This window comes from Nuphar pumila, chromosome 2 (genome assembly GCF_984573655.1).
Source record: "Nuphar pumila chromosome 2, dmNupPumi1.hap1.1, whole genome shotgun sequence".
NCBI classification, from domain to species: Eukaryota; Viridiplantae; Streptophyta; class Magnoliopsida; order Nymphaeales; family Nymphaeaceae; genus Nuphar; species Nuphar pumila.
Window position 1 is genome coordinate 144,678,957 of NC_143250.1, and position 22,665 is coordinate 144,701,621.

Below are 22,665 nucleotides of genomic sequence, written 5' to 3' on the forward strand. Positions count from 1 at the left end.
AATAATTTTGCACGTAGATCTTCAAAGTTGGGCAGCTCAGGTAAACATAACAAGGAAGTAACAATCATATGATAGTTGGGTCCTAATCCACTGAGAGTTTGCTGTACCAAATCTTTATCAGTTACTGCACATCCAACAACTGTTAGTTGATATGTGATAACCTTCATTTTGTTCAAGTATTCCATGATGGTCATGGAATCCTTTCTTAACATTTGAAATTCTCTTTTAAGAAACATAATCCTGGCCTGAGAAACCTATGAACATGTCTGAATAAGTCTGTCCCAAAGTTGCATGGCAGTGCAGTCATCTAAAATTGCTACAAGCACGTCTTGTGACAGTGTAGATGTAATATAAACAACTAGCGCTTGGTCTCTTTTCATCCAAGCTACAAATTCAGGATTTCTAACATATACCGTAGTAGATGCTCCTTTGTTGTCCCTTTCTTCTCGTGATATGAACTCGGGAGGAACTGGAACAGATCCATCCAGATGTCCGAAAAGATCCTGACTCCTAATAAAAGGTATGATTTGCCTCTTCCAAGTCAAGAAGTTAGAATTGTTTAATTTTTCAGACATGAGTTGACAGAGGAAGCTTGAAGAAAGGACCGACTGAGTAGGAAGTGAATCCATGTTTCACAGTATTAAGAGTATGTCCAACACAATCTGTCTACAGTTTCTGTAAGTCTTTTCTTTTCTTTTTTTCTTTTTTTCTTTTTTTTCTTTTTTTTTTGCAGAAACTAATTCAGATCAATGTCTGATTTAAAACAGATATTGAATATCTATCATATTTCTGATTTTCAGAAGAGAATGAATACTGAATATGAAAACCACAAAACAAAAATATGTGAATAGGAATTCACACTCGGTGTTGACGCAGTGCTTTCAAGCTAAAAGAGATAAAATGGTAGAAATGAGGGTAACGTCAGGTCTGAGCCTGGTCAGATCTGATCAGGGATGTGGCTGGATCAAATAAGAACTCGATTACGCGATTAGATCACGCTCTGATCGAAAACAATAAATAATATATGTTGACGACAAATTGAAGAATAAGAGAATGGGATTGAGATCGATTACCTAGACTGAGTTAACTCAGATTTATCAGAGAAGAAAGTTTGATCAGATCTGATCGAGATCAAGAGACAAAGAAAAAATAAGGTGAGACAGATCTGATTAACGTTAGATCTGATCGAGAAGAAAATTGAGGAATGAATATTCAGACGAGCTTGAGGAAACAGACAAGAAAAAAAAATCTTGACTTAGAAGAGAAAATCGATAGGGTTCAGATCTTTCAGACGTACCTTTGAGATCGATTCCAGGTTCAGTTGTAGCATGGCTCTGATACCATGAAAGATTTGCAATGCTCGAATTCTTCCACGCGTGAAAGTTGAGAAACAGAGAGAGAGAGAGAGAGACTGCAGAGAAAACCGATGCCCAAAATTTTCCAGGGTCGACTGCTATTCTAATCTCTTTATAATAACATACTAATACAAAGATTAGGGTACTAAAATACCCTTATTACAAGAGAATAAATTACACAGTGCCATTAATGAAATGGCAATGATCACGGGTCTAGATCTCGTGACCCGTGACCCGTAACAAAAGATACACTTCTTTTCGGGAGTGTCCTCTATTTATAGGTTGTGGATAAGGGTACACTTCTCTCTATTGATCAATATGGGACTAAAGGTTTGTATGAAAAGCTTTTTTTACGAGGGACTAAAGGATGTTAATAGTAAGTTATTTATGAGAGGAAGAGCATTAAATGATGTGTTGGTGTGTGAGAGAACACTAAATCTGTTTATATATAAAAGGAAACTTGTTCATTTATCATCCATATGGGGCTATAGCATGCATAATTACTTTGTGATTAATAGTCTCATATCGAAGAACAAGAGAAAGTAAAGAGCCCTCCATGGGTTATAAGAGGAAGCCCTCCCCTCATTTTTTTCAATGCAATGGGTTGAAGTTTGCCATTTGTATGGCCGGCCCAAGACCCGAAATGAAATATATTATATATAATATATATTTTTTTAAAAGTCGGGTACAAAATTCCGACTCAAGCTGGCACCTGTGTCCAAGCCCAACATTTGTCGGGCTGGTTCCTCAAATTGGGGCCCGAACCTGACTCGAGTTGGGCTGGGTACCTGATAAGCCGCAGGCAGCCTGACCCGATGTCCACTCCTATTTATAAGTGAGTAATGACAAGAAAATTCCAGATTTTTATATCAACTAACATTATGGCATGTTGTAAATCCTCCACTCAATAATCCAACTAATAAACTTGCCCCTTGACATTTTATATATCTTTTAGCAGTTTGGTAAACTGAAATTCATGGCAGCAAGTTGGTTCATTTCAAATCACTTATATCCAACTCTCTTATAATTTAGCCATACAATTATCAAGTCCAATACAACAAAACTCGATAGCAAGGTTTATTAGTTACTTTTATCACAAAGTTCTCATATCAATGTCCTCAACTTTTAATAGTGCAACAAGCTTCATTAGCATCATTAATTGGTTGCTTTATCACCATAGATTGATCATAGATGCTCTCAGTATGTGCAAGATAGAGTAAGCCAATCCTCCTTTTCAAAATCCACAAGCACATGATGAAGGTGCATCGAGTTGGACTATCACTCTTTAGGATAAGAAATTTTCAACTTTTGCCAAAGATCATATGCAATTAGTAAATCCAGAACTTGTGCTAAAATATCCTCTTAGAAACTTCCAAGAAAAAAGGAAGATAGAAATGGACCTAAACATTGTGGGAAACCAAGAGCGCTTTGTTTAATTTCTTTAGAAATGATTTGATATCTTAGCAAGAGAGAAAACCCTGCATTAGGCAAACCTTTAGGGCATCCAAGAGCTCTAGAAAAGGCTCCTCTAGTTTAACCCATTGCCTGCATGCAAAGCAAGCTCCCTCCCAAGATGAGAAATCTTTTAAATTCTGAAAATAGATCAAGTTTATCCTCCTTGAGTTCTTTGATGATAGACCCCAAAAACCTTATGATCTTGTCACCCCACTCCCATCTGAAATCTTCGACCACACCCAAAGCGCTAACCGGAGTACCTCAAACCCAAATTTTTCGCCTCTAACAAGGGCCAACATGCCTCAATAGAGAAAAGCTGTCTTTTGGGCACCCTTCCCACCATTTACCATGTTGTTGATAACAATACCCTCATCCAATGTTGTATCATATTGTATCGTATGATATGCATCGTATCTACTAGGTGTTCTAATACGATACACACCCATATCTTGATACGGGTGTGTATCATATCCATATCGGGTGTATCTCACAATACACCCTTGTATCTTATGATACACACCAATATGGGGCATAGCTTACAATACACAATAACTTCAATTTAAGTTGCACTTGTTTCTTTTTTTCTTTTTTTGGAAACATCTAAGGCCCGTTGACGCAAGTTTATGCTCATTCATAAAGAGCTTGAGAGTGATTTGGGGGAGATTTCTTGCTAAAAAAACAAGATGTTGATGATAATCATGATTGAAATTATTTTGATGAATTTAAAAAAAATGGTTATGTAAAATTTGTCAGCATGGAAAAACACTTAATATTGTTTTTGTTTATGTAACACACTATTATGAATCTTGTGACTTGTAGGTTAATTTTGTTGTTTAATATGCATATTATGTCATAGTTTGCATTTTTCTTATGAGATACACATGTTATTCATAGCATATTATCTTGATTATTCAATGTTCGAAGTCTTACACATGCCATTCATAACATATAATTGTTTTGATGTGTGATATTCTAGTTTTATCTTATACAATTCATTATTGCTTCTTGTGTGATTTTTTTAGAAATTTTCTTATTTTTTAAGGATTTTTAAATGTTTTATTTAAAACATATCATTTATTTTATGATATGATACAATACGTATCTTATTTTGGGCCCAGCCTATACAGGTTACACTGCGCTTTTTACAACCTTGCTCTAATCTCAACACCCCCCTCCCTGTCCACCCTCACAAAGAAAGAAAGGAGTGCTAAAAAAACTTACTCTTATCCTCCAAGTTTGACCTATCATTCCAATACCTTGGCTGCCATGTACAAGTCGAACCAATTTTGAGCATTAGTGTTGAATCGAAACAAAGCATCACAGACACACAAGAACAAATTGTTGGTGCAATTAATCTAAACACACATCACTTCTAAATAAATTGTTCCTTGTTCAAAAAAACAAAAGCCATTGATGGGAGAGAATTTTGATGAGTCACCAGCGAATTGCAACCTCTCTTGTCAGAGGACATGAACCTGGTATAGGAATCTTTGACTCCACCAAGAACCAACCGGTTCTGACAAGGTCCAATTGTCTCCCACCTCACAAGAAAAACATTGCCGCTGACGAAGTCTGTTTTCCCCCTCTTTTTGCATTGGGGTGACTTCTTGGCACCTTTTCTCTCCTTTTAATGGAAGTTATCTTTCCTTCAAAAAAGCAAATATCGTGCTAAAATATCTTTGTTGCATTAGTCATTACCAAACATTAAACCTTGATCCTTAGCCAGCCAATCATCATATGCTAGAATGAGTTGGACTTCTTTTTTCCCTCTTTCATCTCTCCTCTCAAAAATGAACTATTGTAATGGAATTTTCTTCTTCTCAACATGTCAAACAAGCACGAGTGAGGAATTCATGGAAGAATTTATACTATATAGGTAGAATAGGTTAACTTAATATCCCTTAAAAAGAAAGATTGGTAGAACCAAGAGACCAGGGGCAAAGAGGTTGGTGCATCTATTGTTGAACAAGGAGAAGGAAACTAGAAATCATTAAACATAGAAAGAAAAAGTTATCATTAAAATGGCAAAGAATAATGTGGAAAAGGACTAAAATCTTAAATTACACATCTTTCTCTCTCCTTTTTTTAAATCATGGGCAGAGAGAAATTCCTTAACCGCACTAATAATGGGTGTGAATATTCGAACAAGCTGCTCCCTCTCTAACATAACAAAGTGGTCCCTTGCTGAATGAAAGACATGGATTACACACTATTACCCAGATATGATCTAGAAATTAGATCGTGATTTTAATAGGAGTCAGCAAGGAAGAAATTTATGAAAGATGGGAATATAATAGATTTGATAAAGTAAGGTTTCAGCTGGGATGTTAAGATCTTGGTAATCATTAACATGATATTTCAAATCTGGATAATAAGCTCAGAAGAATTAAGAAGCCATTGCTAAAACACATGTCATCAAAGTTATCATGAATTACAGTTTGAGTGTATTATGTAGCCGTGCTGGTTTTAGGTACTTATGTCATGCATTTTCTAATTCTATTACAGTTTATTATTGCACCACGTGTAATGTTCTAATTTCTAAAAGTGCAAACCATAATACTGTGAGATGCATTCCTTTAAATTCATATTAATGTAGACCGCCCATCAAAGATAGACTCTTGCACATCCTTTCTCTTGTGTCCTAAAAATAAACAAAACCAGAAATATATGGCCATTCACCAAACCAAAACCTGCCACAGAATCAAATGCAAAGAGGGTACCATAAAAGCAAGGCGACATAGATAAAAAAATAATTTGTTTTAGGAGAATACTATAAACAAATAAAATATTATGACCTCCCAAACACAAACAGGTATACAAAGAACACTGCAAGATAAATCTGGACTGGACATACTGACAGGCCATTATCATATTTATTATATATAAATCCAGAAGGAAAATGTTTCCATGCTTACCCATAGGACCTGACCCAGTTTCTTTGCTATAATCAATCAAATCTTTCATACTGTTAACAACCTCTGATATCTGCACTTTGAAACAGTATGTTAGATATTGTTTCAGCCCACCAGTTTAACAAAATTATTACAGTATGCAAAAAGTTTAATATATAACAATAAGTAGGATAACAATTATAAGATAAAATAAGTGAATTAAAGCACTTATTTCCAAATTTCATATTGTAAAGTTTCAATTCACATGCAAAAGTATAATGGCGAAAACTCATCACATCAGAAAAAATTAGCTGGTAAATGAAGAATGCTCTAGATCATTTTATAAATTTTATCTCAAAGGAACATATGAAAACCCAAAGCTCTAAGATGTCTTCCAGATGTTCACCAACAGAGAAAACCCAAAGCTCTAAGATGTATCTGCCAGTCAATATGATTTTAATTGGAAGATTTCATTTTTAATTTCAAAAAAGAAATTGTGAAGAAGGCCAACCTGCAGGCAGCGAACATATCTTTTTGTGTATCCCAAATCATTTACCAAGGGAACCTCCATAGCTTTGGCTAGATGGCGTGCACTTGCAACAAACCTAAAGGACAAGCACGAACACAACTTCCGTCAGTTAAGCACTATTTTGAGTATGTTTTGCAATCCACAACCTACCCTTGAGAAAGAAAATTCAGACATTATAAAATCCAGAAACTGAAAAGCGAAAGAATAGAAATATGGATTATATCATTTGGCTGAAGTAATAAATTTTAAAGGATTAGAAGACTGAAAACATAAACAAACCAAAGGCAATCTGTTATCAAAATCAGATAAAGCAGGATTTATGCAACCTCTAATAATAATGATATTTTTTCTGAAACAAGAAAATAGAACTTCCACTAAAAATAGCTGTCCTACATAATAAAATAGACATAGCAGTAAGGACTCACCAAAAGAAAACAAAATACAGAATGCAGAAAGGGTTGAAAATTAATTGTTTTCGGTCAACTCATAGTGCCATCTAAGAGATGTCCTCATGCTGCCACTTGGTGTATAAAACTGTAACTTAAGATACTTTGCATAGTGCAAGGACAGAAACCAGTCTAATTGTTGTATATATTTATCTTTATATGCTATCCAAACATGCTTAAAATAGGTTTCCACAACATGCAAATCTGAAACCTTTTTTTTCCTTTATCACGTATTCAATGCTTAACTCAAATTGGCCCATCTGTATGTCCAGACCTGATGCAGGGCAGGACCCGATTGGGTCCATCTTGCCACCCAATCCGCCACAAAGGGCAGATGAAGGACCCCGCGCGTATGACTCACTTGCAGGGACGGAGCCACGATGCAGGGAGGTACCCCTGCGCACCTACGCCAGGCGTGGTGGAGTTCGCACGCCCCAGAACCAGCTGCAGATAGAGGCTGACCCAGATCGTGGGTCAGATCCAAAACTGGACCGGCGACCCGGGTCCAGTAAACAGCCTTTAAAAGGCCCTTCCTAGGGTTGCGTGGGGGCAGAGAAGATTGAAAACTCCAGTCGTCTTTTGCCTTTTTTGCATTTTCCTATTCCTATTCCTTTATTTACTTGCTTACTGTTTTCCTTTACATTCCTTACAGTCAATTGAATTTCCCATTGCTTATTGAAACATTTATTGAGTAATAAAGAGTTCAGCCACACCGATTCACGGTGGGCCATTGTTTTACTCCTCCTCCAACGCGGCTGCATCAAAGTGGTATCAGAGCCGCATCCTTTCTTCACCAGCGAGATGGCTCTTGAAGCAAGGACCGATCCGGTACGAGGCGAGGAGGCTTGCAGTGAAGATCCGATGCTGCGTGTGATGGATGTACTTACAAAAATCCAAGAAAATATGTTGCGGATGAGCAGGGATATTGCCAGTCTATCAAAGAGAATGGATGGTTTCGATGAACGACTGGCGACCCTTGAAGCATCCGGGCCACAACCCCTAGTCGCAGGCGCAGATCTGGTGGATGGCGCGGCGACAGACATGAACCCTACTCTTTCTTCAATCTGTCCGTCGAACCAACTTCAGCACAGTAATGTTCCTTCGCTCCCAACGGCACCGATGCAGACTCCCAATACGGGTACTTTCCAGCAACTTCGGGGCGTTTCAAGGGGTGACGTTCCCTCTGTGGGGGTACCGAACTCAAGGCAGTTAGCCACTATGGCTGCCTCGCAAATAAATTCGACCCTGCAGGGAATTGGCGTCCCACTGGGTCCTTTTTCGGGCCCAGTTCTGGGGTGCCAGCACCCTACGACCACGACGCAGGCCAGCCCGAACCATCGGGACCCCAGCATTACGCTGGGCCCATCAGTAGGCCCCAGCTCGTGGCAACTGGGGGCACTACAGGCCGGGTCGGGACGACAGGGCCCCAGCGTTTCTCTGGGTATTTCATCGGGCCCTGTTCTGTCGACCCGACCTGGTGAGACAACCGGCTACCCCCCCCCCCCCCGACTTAGCGCACGGAAGCCTAGCGACTGCGTACCCGTGCACTGGAACAGGGGGGGCCCTGCTGATTGGATCGAACCCAGGGGGTCCGATCCAGCCCTCATGACTACAGGGCCCGGGCCCGTGTCGCTGGGACCGTCCGTTGGGTCTCAGGGAACGGGCCTGGCGCCAGAACCCCTTCAGCCAGCTTACCCCGTTGGGTCCGGTTCGCGGGCTGTCCCGAACCAAATCCAACTCGTTAGATTTTATTCCCATGATGAACCCCCTACCGACCCAGACCCATATCGGACCCGGACGGAGCTCCAGCTTGGATTTGAGCCGGGTCAAAACCAGACTCATCATCTTATGGATCGGGGATCGAGTTCAAACCAAGCCGATTATCCCCACAACGCGAACCCCGATCCAGCCCATCCATATCTGGGTCCGACGAGTAGTGTAGGAATGGGCCCGATCCATATCCCATCGGGCGAATCAACCCATCCATATACCCCCACCAGACCCCATACCCATACCCAAAACCAAAACCAAACCCACTTGTCTACCCAACCCTGACCCAGGATCCAACACCATACTCCTAACCCACAACCATATTACACCAACTCTACCCGCCAGGAACCTGAACCCCACCCGAACCCTCAACCCCCCCTTGGACTTCCTGTCATTCCAGTACCACAATACCGGCCGCAGATAGTGCCCGTCCACGGGCAACCCAGACCGAGGCAATGTCAGCAAGAACCGGCGTGCCCTGACCGCCGACCCCCCGTCGGGAGAGTTCGACAGCACCAGCATCCAGGCGAGCAACACCGCACTACGGACAACGAAGCATTATGGGACGACGACATTTTCTGGAATGAGCATCCTGCAGGACTGGTAGAACCGCGACAACCGAGAGCACCCGACCACTCCTCCACTTATGGCATGAAACTGGATCTTCCGGAGTTTGCAGGGCGATTCGACGCGGAGCAGTTTTTCGACTGGTCTTATGCAGTGCAGTTCTTCTTCGACTATCACACCGTCGCTGAACATCGTCGTGTCTCGCTAGCGTCTACGCGATTGAGAGGCCTAGCACAGACATGGTGGGTGGAGCTACAACGATCAAGGGAGCGGCAGGGATTAGAGCGCGTACAGTCGTGGGAGGAAATGCAAAGACTGATGCAGTCAAAGTTCGTGCCTTCGGATCACGCCGAGCGAGCCTACAAGGAATACCTGACCCTGCGCCAAGGTTCCCGAACTGTAGCAGAGTACATCGCGGAGTTCCATCGTCTTTCCCTGCGTGTGCAGATCGAGGAAACAGCTCGTCAGTGAAAAAGTGTATTCTGGATATATATTAAGACCCGGGTCCATTGTATATACAGTTTGAATATTAGGACCCGAGTCTTAAGTATGGTCCATTGTATGTTCTACTTGTTTTTGGTCTTTCGGGTCTGGACATTACACCAGACCCGAACCCTCTGTTCATTTACACTTATTAATACCATGTTTAGGTCACGATTTCATTATTGAAATCGTGACAGCCGCACCCTTTGTTCTCCTGTTTTCTTCTTCTCTTTTCTCATTCCACAGGTATCTCTCGAACTTTCATGGTATCAGAGCCGAGATCCAGGATCGAAGAGGCTTTCTCAAAGAAAGGTTTCACCACAACTAGAGGTTTGAGGTTTTAACTCTATCGTGTTTAATCTCTTCTCTGTGGATTCACGTTTCACGTGAAATCCCCAATTTCATAATCGCACTTCTCTCCTTTATCTCCTCTCTGTGGATTCACGTTTCACGTGAAATCCCTAATCCTCCTCCTTCTTCGTCTGATATACCCAGACCTGATTGCATCTTTGCAACAGATCTGAGGCACTTTTCCTTTTTCGCGTGAAATCCCTAATCCTCCTCCTTCGTCTGATATACCCAGACCTGATTGCATCTTTGCAACAGATCTGAGGCACTTTTCTTTTTTCTTTTTTTTTTGACTGAAATATCAATTCATTCCTAACCCGTGTCTCTATCCTCATTTTTTTATTTTTATTCTCACTGTCTTGTTTGGTATTCAGGAAAACAGTTGACAGTCCATGTTATTTTACCTGTGCTTTGTCTGTTATTCACTTAATTTTTGTATTGCTTCAACATAAGCCTTATAAAAAAAAGGGGGAAAAGAATTTTTTTGGGTCTGACAGACTCAGATCGCCAATCTCTTGAAAAGTGACAGCCGAGCAGCAAAAAAAAAAAAAGGACCAATACCCTTCTCGGCAACAAACTGAGTATTTCACTTCGTGATTGTTATTGTTAATTTTTTTTCTTTCTCTTCATGGATTCACATTCCTCTCAATCGAGCCTTTCTTCGAATTTCCTCAATCAACTTGTTTCCGAAAAGCTAAATACCTCAAACTTCTTGATCTGGAAGAGACAAATTATCCCTTTTATAAGGAGCCAAGGACTCTTAGGTCACCTGGATGGAACCATTCCAGTACCACTAGAATTTGTTACGAGAGAAGAGAAAGATGACAAAGGGGTAAGTTCAATTGTGTATGTTAAAAATGTGGAGTATCTCAACTAGGAAAGGAAAGATCAGTCAGTGGTTGCATATATCACTTCTACCCTGTCCCAAGAGGTCCTTGTTGTCATTCCTGACAATTGTACAGCCCTGCAACTCTGGGAGAGATTGGTTCAGACGTATTCACAAGTTTCACAGGCGAGGATGGTTTTTCTCAAGAGGGAATTTCAGATGCTAAAAAAGGGTTCCATGACCATCATGGAATATCTGAACAAGATAAAGACTATCACAGACCAGCTAGCAGTTATAGGATATGCGGTAAGTGACAGTGATATGGTGAAACAAACTCTGAGTGGATTGGGATCTGACTACCATATGATCGTTACTTCACTATTGTGTCTACCTGCTCTTCCTACCTTTGATGAGTTACGAGCTAAATTAATTCAGTACGAAATGACTCTGAAGGGTTTTTCTGAAGAAACTCATGTTCATACAAATTCCCAAGAAATTCTTGTCACAGGGGTGACTTACGGCCGAGGAAGAGGACGAGGGGGACAAGGGCGAAGTGGACACGGGGGACGTGGTTTGCTCCCCACTCCGAACATGATGACTCATGCATAGGGACAAAGATCCATCCCCACTTGCTTCCTTTGTAACAAAAGGGGGCATATCAAGGTGAATTGTTGGCACAATCCAGAAAATAAAGGAAAGGCTTCACAAACAGAACCCAAAAGAAATTTCACCAATATCAGAGACAGTGGAGAGATTAAAGACCTGTTGATATCCGCCTTGTCAGAATTGAAATTGAAGCAGAATGATCAAGGCGCTTGGTTCGTTGACTCAGGGGCAACAACTCATGTGACTGGTGATGCAGGTAAACTTTCCAACCCTATTCCTTATTTTGGTGAAAGTAAAATTGTCACTGGCGATGGATCCCACCATCCTGTTTCTCATGTTGGAAACACTGTTATTCCCATGTCACATTCCACCCTTGAACTTTCTGATGTTCTTCATGCTCCCAACATCAAGAAAAATATTGTCTTTGTTTCCAAACTTATTGATGATAATCATGCTTCAGTTGAATTCACTCCCTTCTCTGTGCAGGTCAAGGACCTTCGCACGAGGGAAACATTCGCTGAAGGAAAGAGACGAGGCAATATGTATGTCTTTGAAGAAGCTCCATGTCATTTCGTCCCCCCTGCTCATCTGGATTCGAAGTCTTCATTAGAGTCGTGTTATTCCTCTTCTGCAAATGTTTTTAGTATTTCTGAATGTAATAAGCCTTTCTTATGGCATAGTCGATTAGGACATTGTGGGAGTCATTTTATTGAGAAACTTGTCTCGAATAATCTCATCCCAAAAGAAAGTCTCAATGGGGATGAGAAAAGTCAGAAGTGTTCCAGTTGTCTTTTATGCAAAAGTCATGTATTGCCCTTTCATTCTATTAATAAGAGAGCTTCAAAACCTTTTGAGATAATTTGTTTTGATGTATGGGGACCAGCCCCAATTGTCTCTGGATCTGGAAGCAGATACTACGTAATCTTTGTTGACAGCTATTCTCGATACTCCTGGATATATTTCATAAAAAATAAGTTAGAAGTTTTCCCTTTGTTTCGAAATTTTCTTTCCTTAGTAAAAAATCAATTCTCTGAGTCTATCCAATTTTTCCAATGTGATGGAGGTGGGGAGTTCAGCTCTAGTGATTTTATTTCTTTCCTTCAAAATAATGAGATAGGAAGAAGGGTGTCCTGTCCACACACCCCTCAACAAAATGGGATTGCTGAGCGAAAACATAGGCATATCGTTGAAAGTGCCATGAGTATGTTTCATGACAGTAATCTTCCCATCAATTTGTGGACAGAAGCTTTTCATTCTGCCGTACATGTGATAAATAGATTGCCTATGGTTGTTCTGGAAAATAAGTCCCCTTATTACTGTCTTTTTGGAGCTCACCCTAATTATCATGATTTGCGTACCTTCGGATGTGTTTGTTATGTGCACATTGATCGGTCCTTGAGAAATAAATTTCAGGATAAGGCTCAAAAGTGTAGATTTGTGGGATACGCAGACGACTACAAAGGATATAGGTGTTATGATCCAACCAACAGGCGCATCAGAATCTCAAGGAATGTTGTCTTTGATGAGCAAAATTTTGATCACAGAGTCAACACAACGGACATGCCATCTAACCCAACTGAAGTTTATTATCCTTGGTTGAATTCAGAACTTTTTACCAGTTCCAATGAAGACTGCCCTCCAGATTGTGTACAGCAAAAAGAAGGAATGTTTGAAACCACCGGGACATCGAGATCACAAAATGAGGAAGAAGTATCATCATCCGTACCGGGCAAATACAAGGGCATTTCCTATTCTAGACAGAGAATAAGAACATCAAGTCATCTAAATCCCGTCTCAGCAACCGACCCTACTCCTTCTCATACCCTTGAAGTTAGGAGGTCAAATCGCATACGACATCCTCTTGATAGATGGGTGAGCTACGACAACTTTTCCTTGGACTTTCAGCTGTTTTTAACAACCCTCAATAAGGAAGATGAACCTATTATGTACTGTCAGGCAGCTACTTCTACCAAATGGGTAGAAGCCATGAATGATGAAATGCAATCCTTACATGAATGTGGAACCTGGGAAATTGTTCTCAGACCACCTGATAAAAATGTTGTCGGATGCAAATGGGTCTACAAAATAAAGTATAAACCAGATGGAACCATTGAACGATACAAGGCAAGACTGGTGGCAAAGGGGTTCGCCCAAAAAGCAGGACAAGATTATGATGAGACCTTTAGCCCGATGGTGAGAATGGGAACGATTCGAATCATTCTTTCCCTGGCTGTTGAACATGGATGGAAACTGAGTCAGCTTGATGTAAAAAATGCATTTTTGCATGGGGATTTGAAGGAGGAGGTCTATATGGAACAACCTCCTGGATATCAAGAACAAAACTGTAAAACCCATGTGTGCAAGCTAAAGAGAGCTATTTATGGTCTAAAACAAGCATCTCGTTCTTGGTTTGACAGCTTCTCGCTTGAGATTCAAAAGCATGGATTTTCACATTCCCTACTGGACCACTCATTATTCATTTTTAGAAGTCAGAATGTGACCACCCTACTGTTAATCTATGTTGACGATATTGTCATCACAGGAAACTCTGAAGCTCACATCAAAGAAGTAAAAATCTTGCTAGGTATGAAAGACTGCAAGCCTCTAGGAGAGATCTTGGTGTCTTGCGTTACTTTCTTGGTGTAGAAGTTGACAGCCAGGCTCATGGTTTGACTCTCACTCAGCACAAGTATACAGTAGATGTTCTCAGTAAGGCAGGTATGAAAGACTGCAAGCCTCTAGGAACTCCAAGTGTGATTCACCAAAAACTTAGCATTCATGATGGAGACCTGTATGAGGACCCCACCAGATATCGCAGTTTAATAGGGATGTTACAGTATCTCACATTCACTCGTCCTGATATTGTTTATTCAGTTAATCAAGTGTCTCAGTTTATGCATGCACCACGTACTGGACATATGGAAGCGGTTAAGAGGATCCTTAGATATCTGAAAGGAACCATTGGGGACAGATTGATATATTCACCACAGTCATCTGGCAGCAAGGATAAGCATGAACTTACTGTATATTGTGATGCAGATTGGACAGGAGACCCTGATGAACGAAGATCTACATCGGGATATTGTGTCTTCATTGGTAGAAATTTAGTCTCTTGGAGTAGCAGAAAACAAAAGGTTGTCGCTAGATCAAGCACTGAGGCTGAGTATAGATCCATGGTTGTCGCTACTGCCGAAGCCACTTGGATCAGACATCTACTAACTGAAGTGGGAGAAAAGATATCTCACTCTACCTTGTTGTGTGACAATCAAAGCGCCCTCAACATGTCATTCAATCCCGTACATCACAGTCGTGCTAAGCATATTGAGATCCACCAACATTTTGTGAGACAAAAGGTTGAAGAAAAAGAGATCGAACCTGAGTTCGTCAATACTGAAAGACAAGTTGCAGACATATTTACAAAGGGATTGACAAAAGATCGTTTTTGGTTGCTTAAAGGCAAGTTGTTCATGGTCCAAAACCATGATCAACTTGAGGGGGGGTGAAAAAGTGTATTCTGGATATATATTAAGACCCGGGTCCATTGTATATACAGTTTGAATATTAGGACCCGAGTCTTAAGTATGGTCCATTGTATGTTCTACTTGTTTTTGGTCTTTCGGGTCTGGACATTACACCAGACCCGGACCCTCTGTTCATTTACACTTATTAATACCATGTTTAGGTCACGGTTTCATTATTGAAATCGTGACAGCCGCACCCTTTGTTCTCCTGTTTTCTTCTTCTCTTTTCTCATTCCACAGGTATCTCTCGAACTTTCAGTCAGTAGGTCACGAGGTACATTTCGGGTCTCCGTCCTGTTATCTCTGATGATTTTAGTTGTGTCACAGTGGAGACATTAGATTAAGCCAGCAGTTACGCCATGAACATCGAGGACAAGCTGAAGCGGAGGCAAGAATATAGGACGACCCGTAGTGAGCCCACCAGCCGACCCAAGCTGAGTTTCCCAACCAGGGGAGCAAGCTCCCCTAGTGATTCAAAACCTAGAACAGACCTTAGCAAACCTCACCAGTCAAGCCCAACTTTCCACACCCGGTCCAAAGCCAAACCTAGTGAGTCGACCCTTCGTTGTTTTAGGTGTCAAGAGTTAGGACATGTCGCGTCCAAGTGTCCAACCGTGAGCAGAAACACCCATCTTGTTGAAGGAATTGTCGAGTCCGCAAGTGAGAGTGATAGTGATGACAATTCATTAGTTGAGGTTGAGGATGAGAGGGGAGTTATAGAGTTCGACGGCAACGTCGAAAGTTTGTTGTCCATCCGTCATGTGTTGACCACACCCCGAGAATCGGCCCCATCGAAATGGCTAAGGAATAACATTTTTAGGACCCGGTGCAACTGTGAGGGGCACGCTTGTGATGTCATCATTGATACCGGAGCATGTGAGAACATGATGTCTGAGAGTGTGGTGTCTACCTTGAAACTCAACACCGAAAAGTTGTCCCAACCCTATAAGATGGCCTGGTTCAAGAAAGGAAATGAGGTTCCCATCACTCAGCGATGCCTAGTCTGGTTTTCCATGGGAGAACACTACCACGATGAGGTGTGGTGTGATGTAGCCCCTATGCACGCGTGTCACATTCTCTTGGGACGTCCCTGGCAGTTCGATCGCCAAACAACTCACGATGGCCGCAAGAACACATACTCCTTTGTCTTTAATGGCCATAGGATAGTCCTTCTACCTATCAAGGAGACTGGTTTCCCCACTGTAGACAAACCTGAGCGAGTTCCCCGAATCGCAGGCCTCTCGTACCGGCTCTTCCTAGACCATTGTCAGGAAGATGGCTATTGTTATGCCCTAGTGGCAAAGCCAGTGATGAGTTCGTCCGTGTCCATTCCTGCGGACGTTGCCCCTCTTCTAGAGGAGTTCCGCGACATTATGCCGGATGAACTACCTGATGGATAAACTTCGGCAAGGGTAGTTCAGCATGCCATTGACTTTGTGCCAGGGTCGAGTCTACCCAACCTTCCCGCATATCGCATGAACCCCACTGAGCATACTGAGTTATTAAGACAGGTTCAACAATTGCTGCAAAAGGGTTTCATTCGCGAGAGTGTTAGTCCTTGTGCCGTTCCCGCCTTACTTACTCCTAAGAAAGATGGGTCCATGCGCATGTGTGTCGATAGTCGTGCGATCAATCGCATCACAGTCAAATATCGTTTTCCTATTCCTCGTTTGGATGATATGTTTGATATGTTATCTGGTGCCTCCATTTTCTCTAAAATAGATCTAAAAAGCGGGTATCACCAGATTCGTATACGCGAAGGGGACGAGTGGAAAACGGCATTCAAGAAGCGTGATGGATTGTACGAGTGGTTAGTCATGCCGTTTGGGTTATCTAATGCCCCAAGTACCTTTATGAACATGATGACCCAGGTCTTGCGTCCGTGTATTGGGAAGTTTGTTGTTGTCTACTTTGACGACATTTTGATCTATAGTTCCTCATTGTCCGAGCATTTGAGTCACCTGCGTCAAGTCTTAGATATTTTGAGAAAGGAAAAATTGTATGCCAAGGCCAAAAAGTTTGAGTTTATGACGTCCAGTGTCGTGTTCTTAGGGTTTATTGTGTCATCTGATGGCGTCAAGGCCGACCCCGCAAAAGTCCGCGCGATTATTGATTGGCCTACCCCAAAGACTATAGGAGAGATCCGTAGTTTCCACGGGTTAGCCACTTTTTACCGACGTTTCGTGAGAAATTTTAGTACCCTTATGGCCCCATCACGGAGTGCCTAAAAGGTACTAGTTTTTATTGGACGCCTGCGGCTAGCAAAGCCTTTACGATCATCAAAGACAAAATGACCAATGCTCCTGTCTTAGCTCTCCCAGATTTTAGTGCAGTCTTTAAGGTTGAATGTGATGCCTCTAAAGTGGGGATTGGCGCTGTCTTGAGTCAGAATCGTAGGCCCGCTGCCTTCTTTAGTGAGAAGCTGACTCAGGCCAGGTGCCAATACTCCACTTACGATGTTGAGTTTTATACCGTTGTACAAGCCCTTTGTTATTGGAGACATTATCTCATTTATAAGGAATTTGTCTTGTACACGGACCATGAGGCTTTGAAGTATCTGAACAGTCAAAAGAAGTTGAGTGCTCGTCATGCCAAGTGGGTCAGCTTCTTGCAAGAGTACACCTTTTCGCTTCGGCATCAATCTGGTACCCTGAACAAGGTGGTTGACGCTCTTAGTAGGAAGAACAGCCTTCTGATGACTATGTTAGTCCAGGTCATTGGGTTTGAACAATGCAAAGAGTTATACCCTATGGACCCTGATTTTCACAAAGTTTGGGAAGGGTGCATCTCTTCAGATCGCAACCTCGACCCCTGTTTTTGTATTCAGAATGGTTACCTCTTCCGTGGTAACCAATTATGTGTGCCCAATTTCTCCCTTAGACTTCAGTTGATTTCTGAATTACATGAAGGAGGGTTAGCAGGGCATTTCGGGCATGATAAGACGTTCGCTCTCTTAGATGAACGATACTTTTGGCCCAAAATGCGCAAAGATGTTGTCAAGTTCATCCAAGGCTGTCATGTGTGTCAAGTGTCCAAGGGTCATCGTCAGAATAGTGGTCTGTATACCCCGTTACCCATTCCTGAACGGCCGTGGGAGCATGTATTCATGGATTTTATCGTGGGCCTTCCCCGCACACCACGTCGTTTTGATTCAATTTTAGTAGTTGTTGACCGGTTCTCCAAAATGGCTATCTTTGTTCCGTGCAAGCGCACCACCGATGCCTCTTTAGTCGCCTCATATTATTTCAAGGACGTTGCCCACTTCCACGGTCTACCTCACACAATCACTTCCGATCGCGACACGCGTTTTATGAGCCATTTTTGGAAATCGTTATGGGCCCTGTTGAAAACTAAGCTTCAGTTCAGTAGTGCGTATCACCCCCACACAGATGGCCAAACCAAAGTTGTGAACCGCACCTTAGGAAATTTGTTACGGAGCCTAGTGGGCGAAAATGTCAAAACTTGGGATCTCGTATTGCCCCAAGCCGAGTTCACCTATAACAACTCCATTAACCGTTCTACTGGTAAATCTCCGTTCCAGGTAGTGTATGGTCGGTCTCCCACCCATGTCGTTGACCTAGACCCTGTGTCAGATCTCTCAGCTCCAGCTCCGGATGCCTTTGATGCCGTTGAATATATGCGTGACATTCACAGACAAGTCCGGGCCAAACTTGTTGAAAGCTACGAGACCTACAAAGCTTTCGTAGATCAGGGTCGTCGTGATGTCCATTTCGAGGTCGGTCAACTTGTTTGGGTGTATCTGCATCCAGAGCGTTTTCTTGTAGGCACCTATAGCAAATTAAGTCCTAAGAAGTATGGCCCTTTTAGGATCCTTCAGCGATTGGGTTCGAATGCTTACCTCCTTGAGCTGCCCGATGATTGGCATATTTTCCCTATTTTCAACGTGGCTGATCTATATGCTTACTGTGGCAACAAGTCGACAGAGCCGACTTCTTCCCAACCAGGGGAGAATGATGCAGGGCAGGACCCGATTGGGTCCATCGTGCCACCCGATCCGCCACAAAGGGCAGATGAAGGACCCCGCGCGTATGACTCACTTGCAGGGACGGAGCCACGACGCAGGGAGGTACCCCTGCACACCTACGCCAGGCGTGGTGGAGTTCGCACGCCCCAGAACCAGCTGCAGATAGAGGCTGACCCGGATCGTGGGTCGGATCCAAATCTGGACCCGCGACCCGAGTCCAGTAAACAGCCTTTAAAAGGCCCTTCCTAGGGTTGCGTGGGGGCAGAGAAGATTGAAAACTCCAGTCGTCTTTTGCCTTTTTTGGATTTTCCTATTCCTATTCCTTTATTTACTTGCTTACTGTTTTCCTTTACATTCCTTACTGTCAATTGAATTTCCCATTGCTTATTGAAACATTTATTGAGTAATAAAGAGTTCAGCCACACCGATTCACGGTGGGCCATTGTTTTACTCCTCCTCCAACGCGGCTGCATCAAGACCCCACAAGAAAACCGAAATGACAAAAAAATCATCATCAAATACTATTTAGAGATTAAGATTCTCATAGAAAGAGAGAGAGGTTCTCAACGGTTTCCTATTTTATTATTATGATTATAATGATTTTATTATGACAATTAAGAGAGAGAGGGGAGGTTATGATGGAAACCCAGCACTTTGTTCAAAAATTACAATCTGCCATGTAACATTTTTTTTAAACTACATAGAGAAGGGGCAAACAAATTTTTAATTACAGTCAAAATACATGAGAAGAATGTCATTTTTAAACAACATAATAAAGCATTTAATTTTTTGCACCTAATACCCTCACTTCTGATTTTATAATATTTAGGATTCAATGCGTAAAAGAACGGGCCTTAGGTGCCGAGGATCACTAAAAAAACTTCCATATTCCGGCAATCCTAGGAGAAAGAGGAACTTGATGTCTTCATTGCAAAGGGAATAAACTAGCAAGATGATAACTGCATTTTGGAATAAACACTAAGTAGCTTAAGGGAATAATCAATGAAACAAATGTGCTTGCCATAGACACCAAGACTAAATGTCCTTAACAGCGAGATGATTCACACGTTCCAAAAGGTGGCTCATGAGGTTCTAATAGAGAGACAGACATTCTTATCTGTAATCCACCAGATGGAGTAATCAAAGGTTGGGGATGGACACCATGCATCAGGCCCATTAGCTTCAAAATAGGAACCCATCATCATCAAGTGAATGTTGATATCTCACAGACAAAATTATTTCAACAAAAAAGACATTTATAAGCTCCTTTATCTCTATTCATGTTATGTAATCTTTCTCTTTTTTTGTATCTTTTTCATCCAAAAAATCTGTAGGTTCCATCTTCCAACACTCAGTCAACACAACATCTGAGCACCAGTCTCCTCTTTAGTCATCGACCAAACAATTATCCCGGCTAACCACAGCCCTTAGACCCTTAACATTTATCTCCATATGTAGGGAAGACAATGCACCTCATACTTTCAATTTGGAAGACGTGAACAACCAAAAACAGGGAGGGGGGCTTTTATGGCTGACTCACGAGCTATCAAAAACATCTCTGTTCTGCATTAAAGTAATAACTAATAATAAGAAAGTAAAAGGTAATGAAATCTGCCAAAGATGCAGTATGCTGTATGCCAAAAAATAAATAAAAAACATAATGGGTATAATGAGGCATTAAACCATAATCACAAAAAAGGGTCTTGATTATATCCTGGCAAGGTAAGTCTTGCAATAATATAGATTCATTGATAAATCTTGGCAATTAAATAATTAAAGAATATAAAAATAGTATAAATAAGTAAGAAAATTATATGTTTAGATAATAAAATGCACATGTATAAAATATAATAAAAGAAATAAGTAAAAAATATAAAAGAAAAAACATATTTAAGATATAGAAAATAAATAAAAAAGTAAAACTAACTAAAAATAATATCACGATAATATTGTGATATTATCACAATGGTATCATTATAGAACTACTTGTGAGAATATAGCGATATTTTAGCTTTTAAATTGTTTTAAAAAACAAGATCTATAAAGCTGACATTTTCAATTTATCAGCAAAGTCTGTGACTGATTATTTAAACCTCCCACACGCCAATCAAAAGGATATCCAAATCAAGCCATGAACAAGTTAGTGTCTGTTAAAGAGGAAGTCAAAGAGAAAGTTTATAGAGATATGTCTTTTGAAATCAGTCTTCATAACACTTAAATATTTATCGGTAAATCAGTCTTGCAAGGCCTAGACAAAGCTAAAGACAAACTAATCATCTCCAGTAAGTTAATAATTTTTGGCGTATTAATAACTAAAGTACAAAAGAAACAAAAATCAGAAATATCACTCTATATCTGCAGGAAGTAGATAAACACAGACACACTAGATAAATACAATACTAACAACATAATTCTGAATGATGTCACAATAAGCATGAATGAGAACAAGGATTGTGCTTGAACATGCATGCAAACATGGTGAGTGAGTCTGTACCAGAAGTGGACAGAACAAGAAAAAGTGCTGGTTCTCAAAAACTAATAAAAAAAGCAAAGGCTCTAATCTAGATCCAGATACCCAAATAGAGATGTCTGTCTGTGTGTGTGTGTGTGTTTGAGAGAGAGAGAGAGAGGACTATTAAACAATATTCTCAGGAAACATTATTAAAGAATGAATTTCAGATACTTTCACCACAATTCTGAAAAGGAAAGTTGTGCCTTACATATTACAAGTGCTCTGCAACTCCTGTGATGAAAGACTGGACGACCCATTTTGAGTTGAAGCCTGGTATTTCTGAGCCACTGCACCAAGCTGGCTAACCTGTACATGACAGCAAATATCAATAACACCTTCCACACCTACTATGCTATAACAAAATGTGCTAGAATGCAACGAATAGGAACCAGTGACTGCATGCTTGTTGTATGGATAAAAAAAGTTGACCAGAACAAAAGATAGATATGATATGTACATATTATCACAAAAACAGAGCACTGCATAAAGTCCATCTTAAGGGTGCCCTTTGATTGAGCATTAAAAAGCAAACATCATTGGCAAGGTTACCTTGAAACCCGGAAGAGTGAGAATTGACAGTTTTTATGGCACCACAGGATATGAGAATCCAATTTACCATATCTTTAAATGGTAAAACCGTAAAAGGGGTTTCTTCTGGAAGGACTAAAATTACTTCAATTTTCAAAAATTTGATGGACTGCGGTCTCCATTTCTTCTATCACACAAACACAGGAATAGTGGTCTCGTTGATGAGAATTCCACAAGCTCTATCCAAATACGTCCAAAATATGATCACCAAATTTCTTATTCATACAGAAAATGTACGTGCAATTTTGCACATAGCAACAACTAGAAGAATCAAATGAAATATAATGATTATCCCTACATCGAAAAATCAACACATAAATCCTTATGTTATTTATGCAGGTTACTTGGTAACTGGCGAGATTATTGCAGGTACCACAAATAATAACTGGTTCAAATGAGCAACGAGAAGTAACACATTTACTAGCTAGGCTGTTCCTGGGGACGACCATGACAAACCAATATACCCTAGCTGAAGGGCCCCGTTCCCAAGTAAGCTTCAGCTCAAATCAAGTATCAATTAGTGCTTTATGGCACACAATGGAAAAAGGAAAAAGATGGAAACACTAGCACCCTTCCTCCTAGACATTGTCAGCCATGTCAAGGTTGAGCAGGAAGTTGCTCAGTAGCTACATTATGTCAATCTATGGAAGCTATTTTAATTGTAGATGTGCATCCTCGATATGGTTTTCCAGCTACACTTCTTAGAGAAAAGAAGAAACGGGAATCTCTATATGGAAAGGGTGCAGGAAGCTGATGGCAAGGGTTTCCTCCAAAACCAAAGAG

General features: G+C 41.1%; 1 protein-coding gene across 2 annotated transcripts in view; it reads right to left on the reverse strand.

The window, feature by feature from the left end:
* The window catches only part of LOC149847448 (transcriptional corepressor SEUSS-like), a 47,037-nt gene that overhangs the window by 19,334 nt on the left and 5,038 nt on the right, over positions 1–22,665 (reverse strand). For both annotated transcript variants that reach the window (XM_089997031.1, XM_089997032.1), the window contains exons 6-8: positions 21,503–21,600; positions 6,213–6,306; positions 5,726–5,795 (exon numbers count right to left, since the gene is read on the reverse strand). In XM_089997031.1, the coding sequence (XP_089853157.1) occupies positions 5,726–5,795; positions 6,213–6,306; positions 21,503–21,600 (262 nt within the window). The remainder of the gene's footprint in view (positions 1–5,725; positions 5,796–6,212; positions 6,307–21,502; positions 21,601–22,665) is intronic.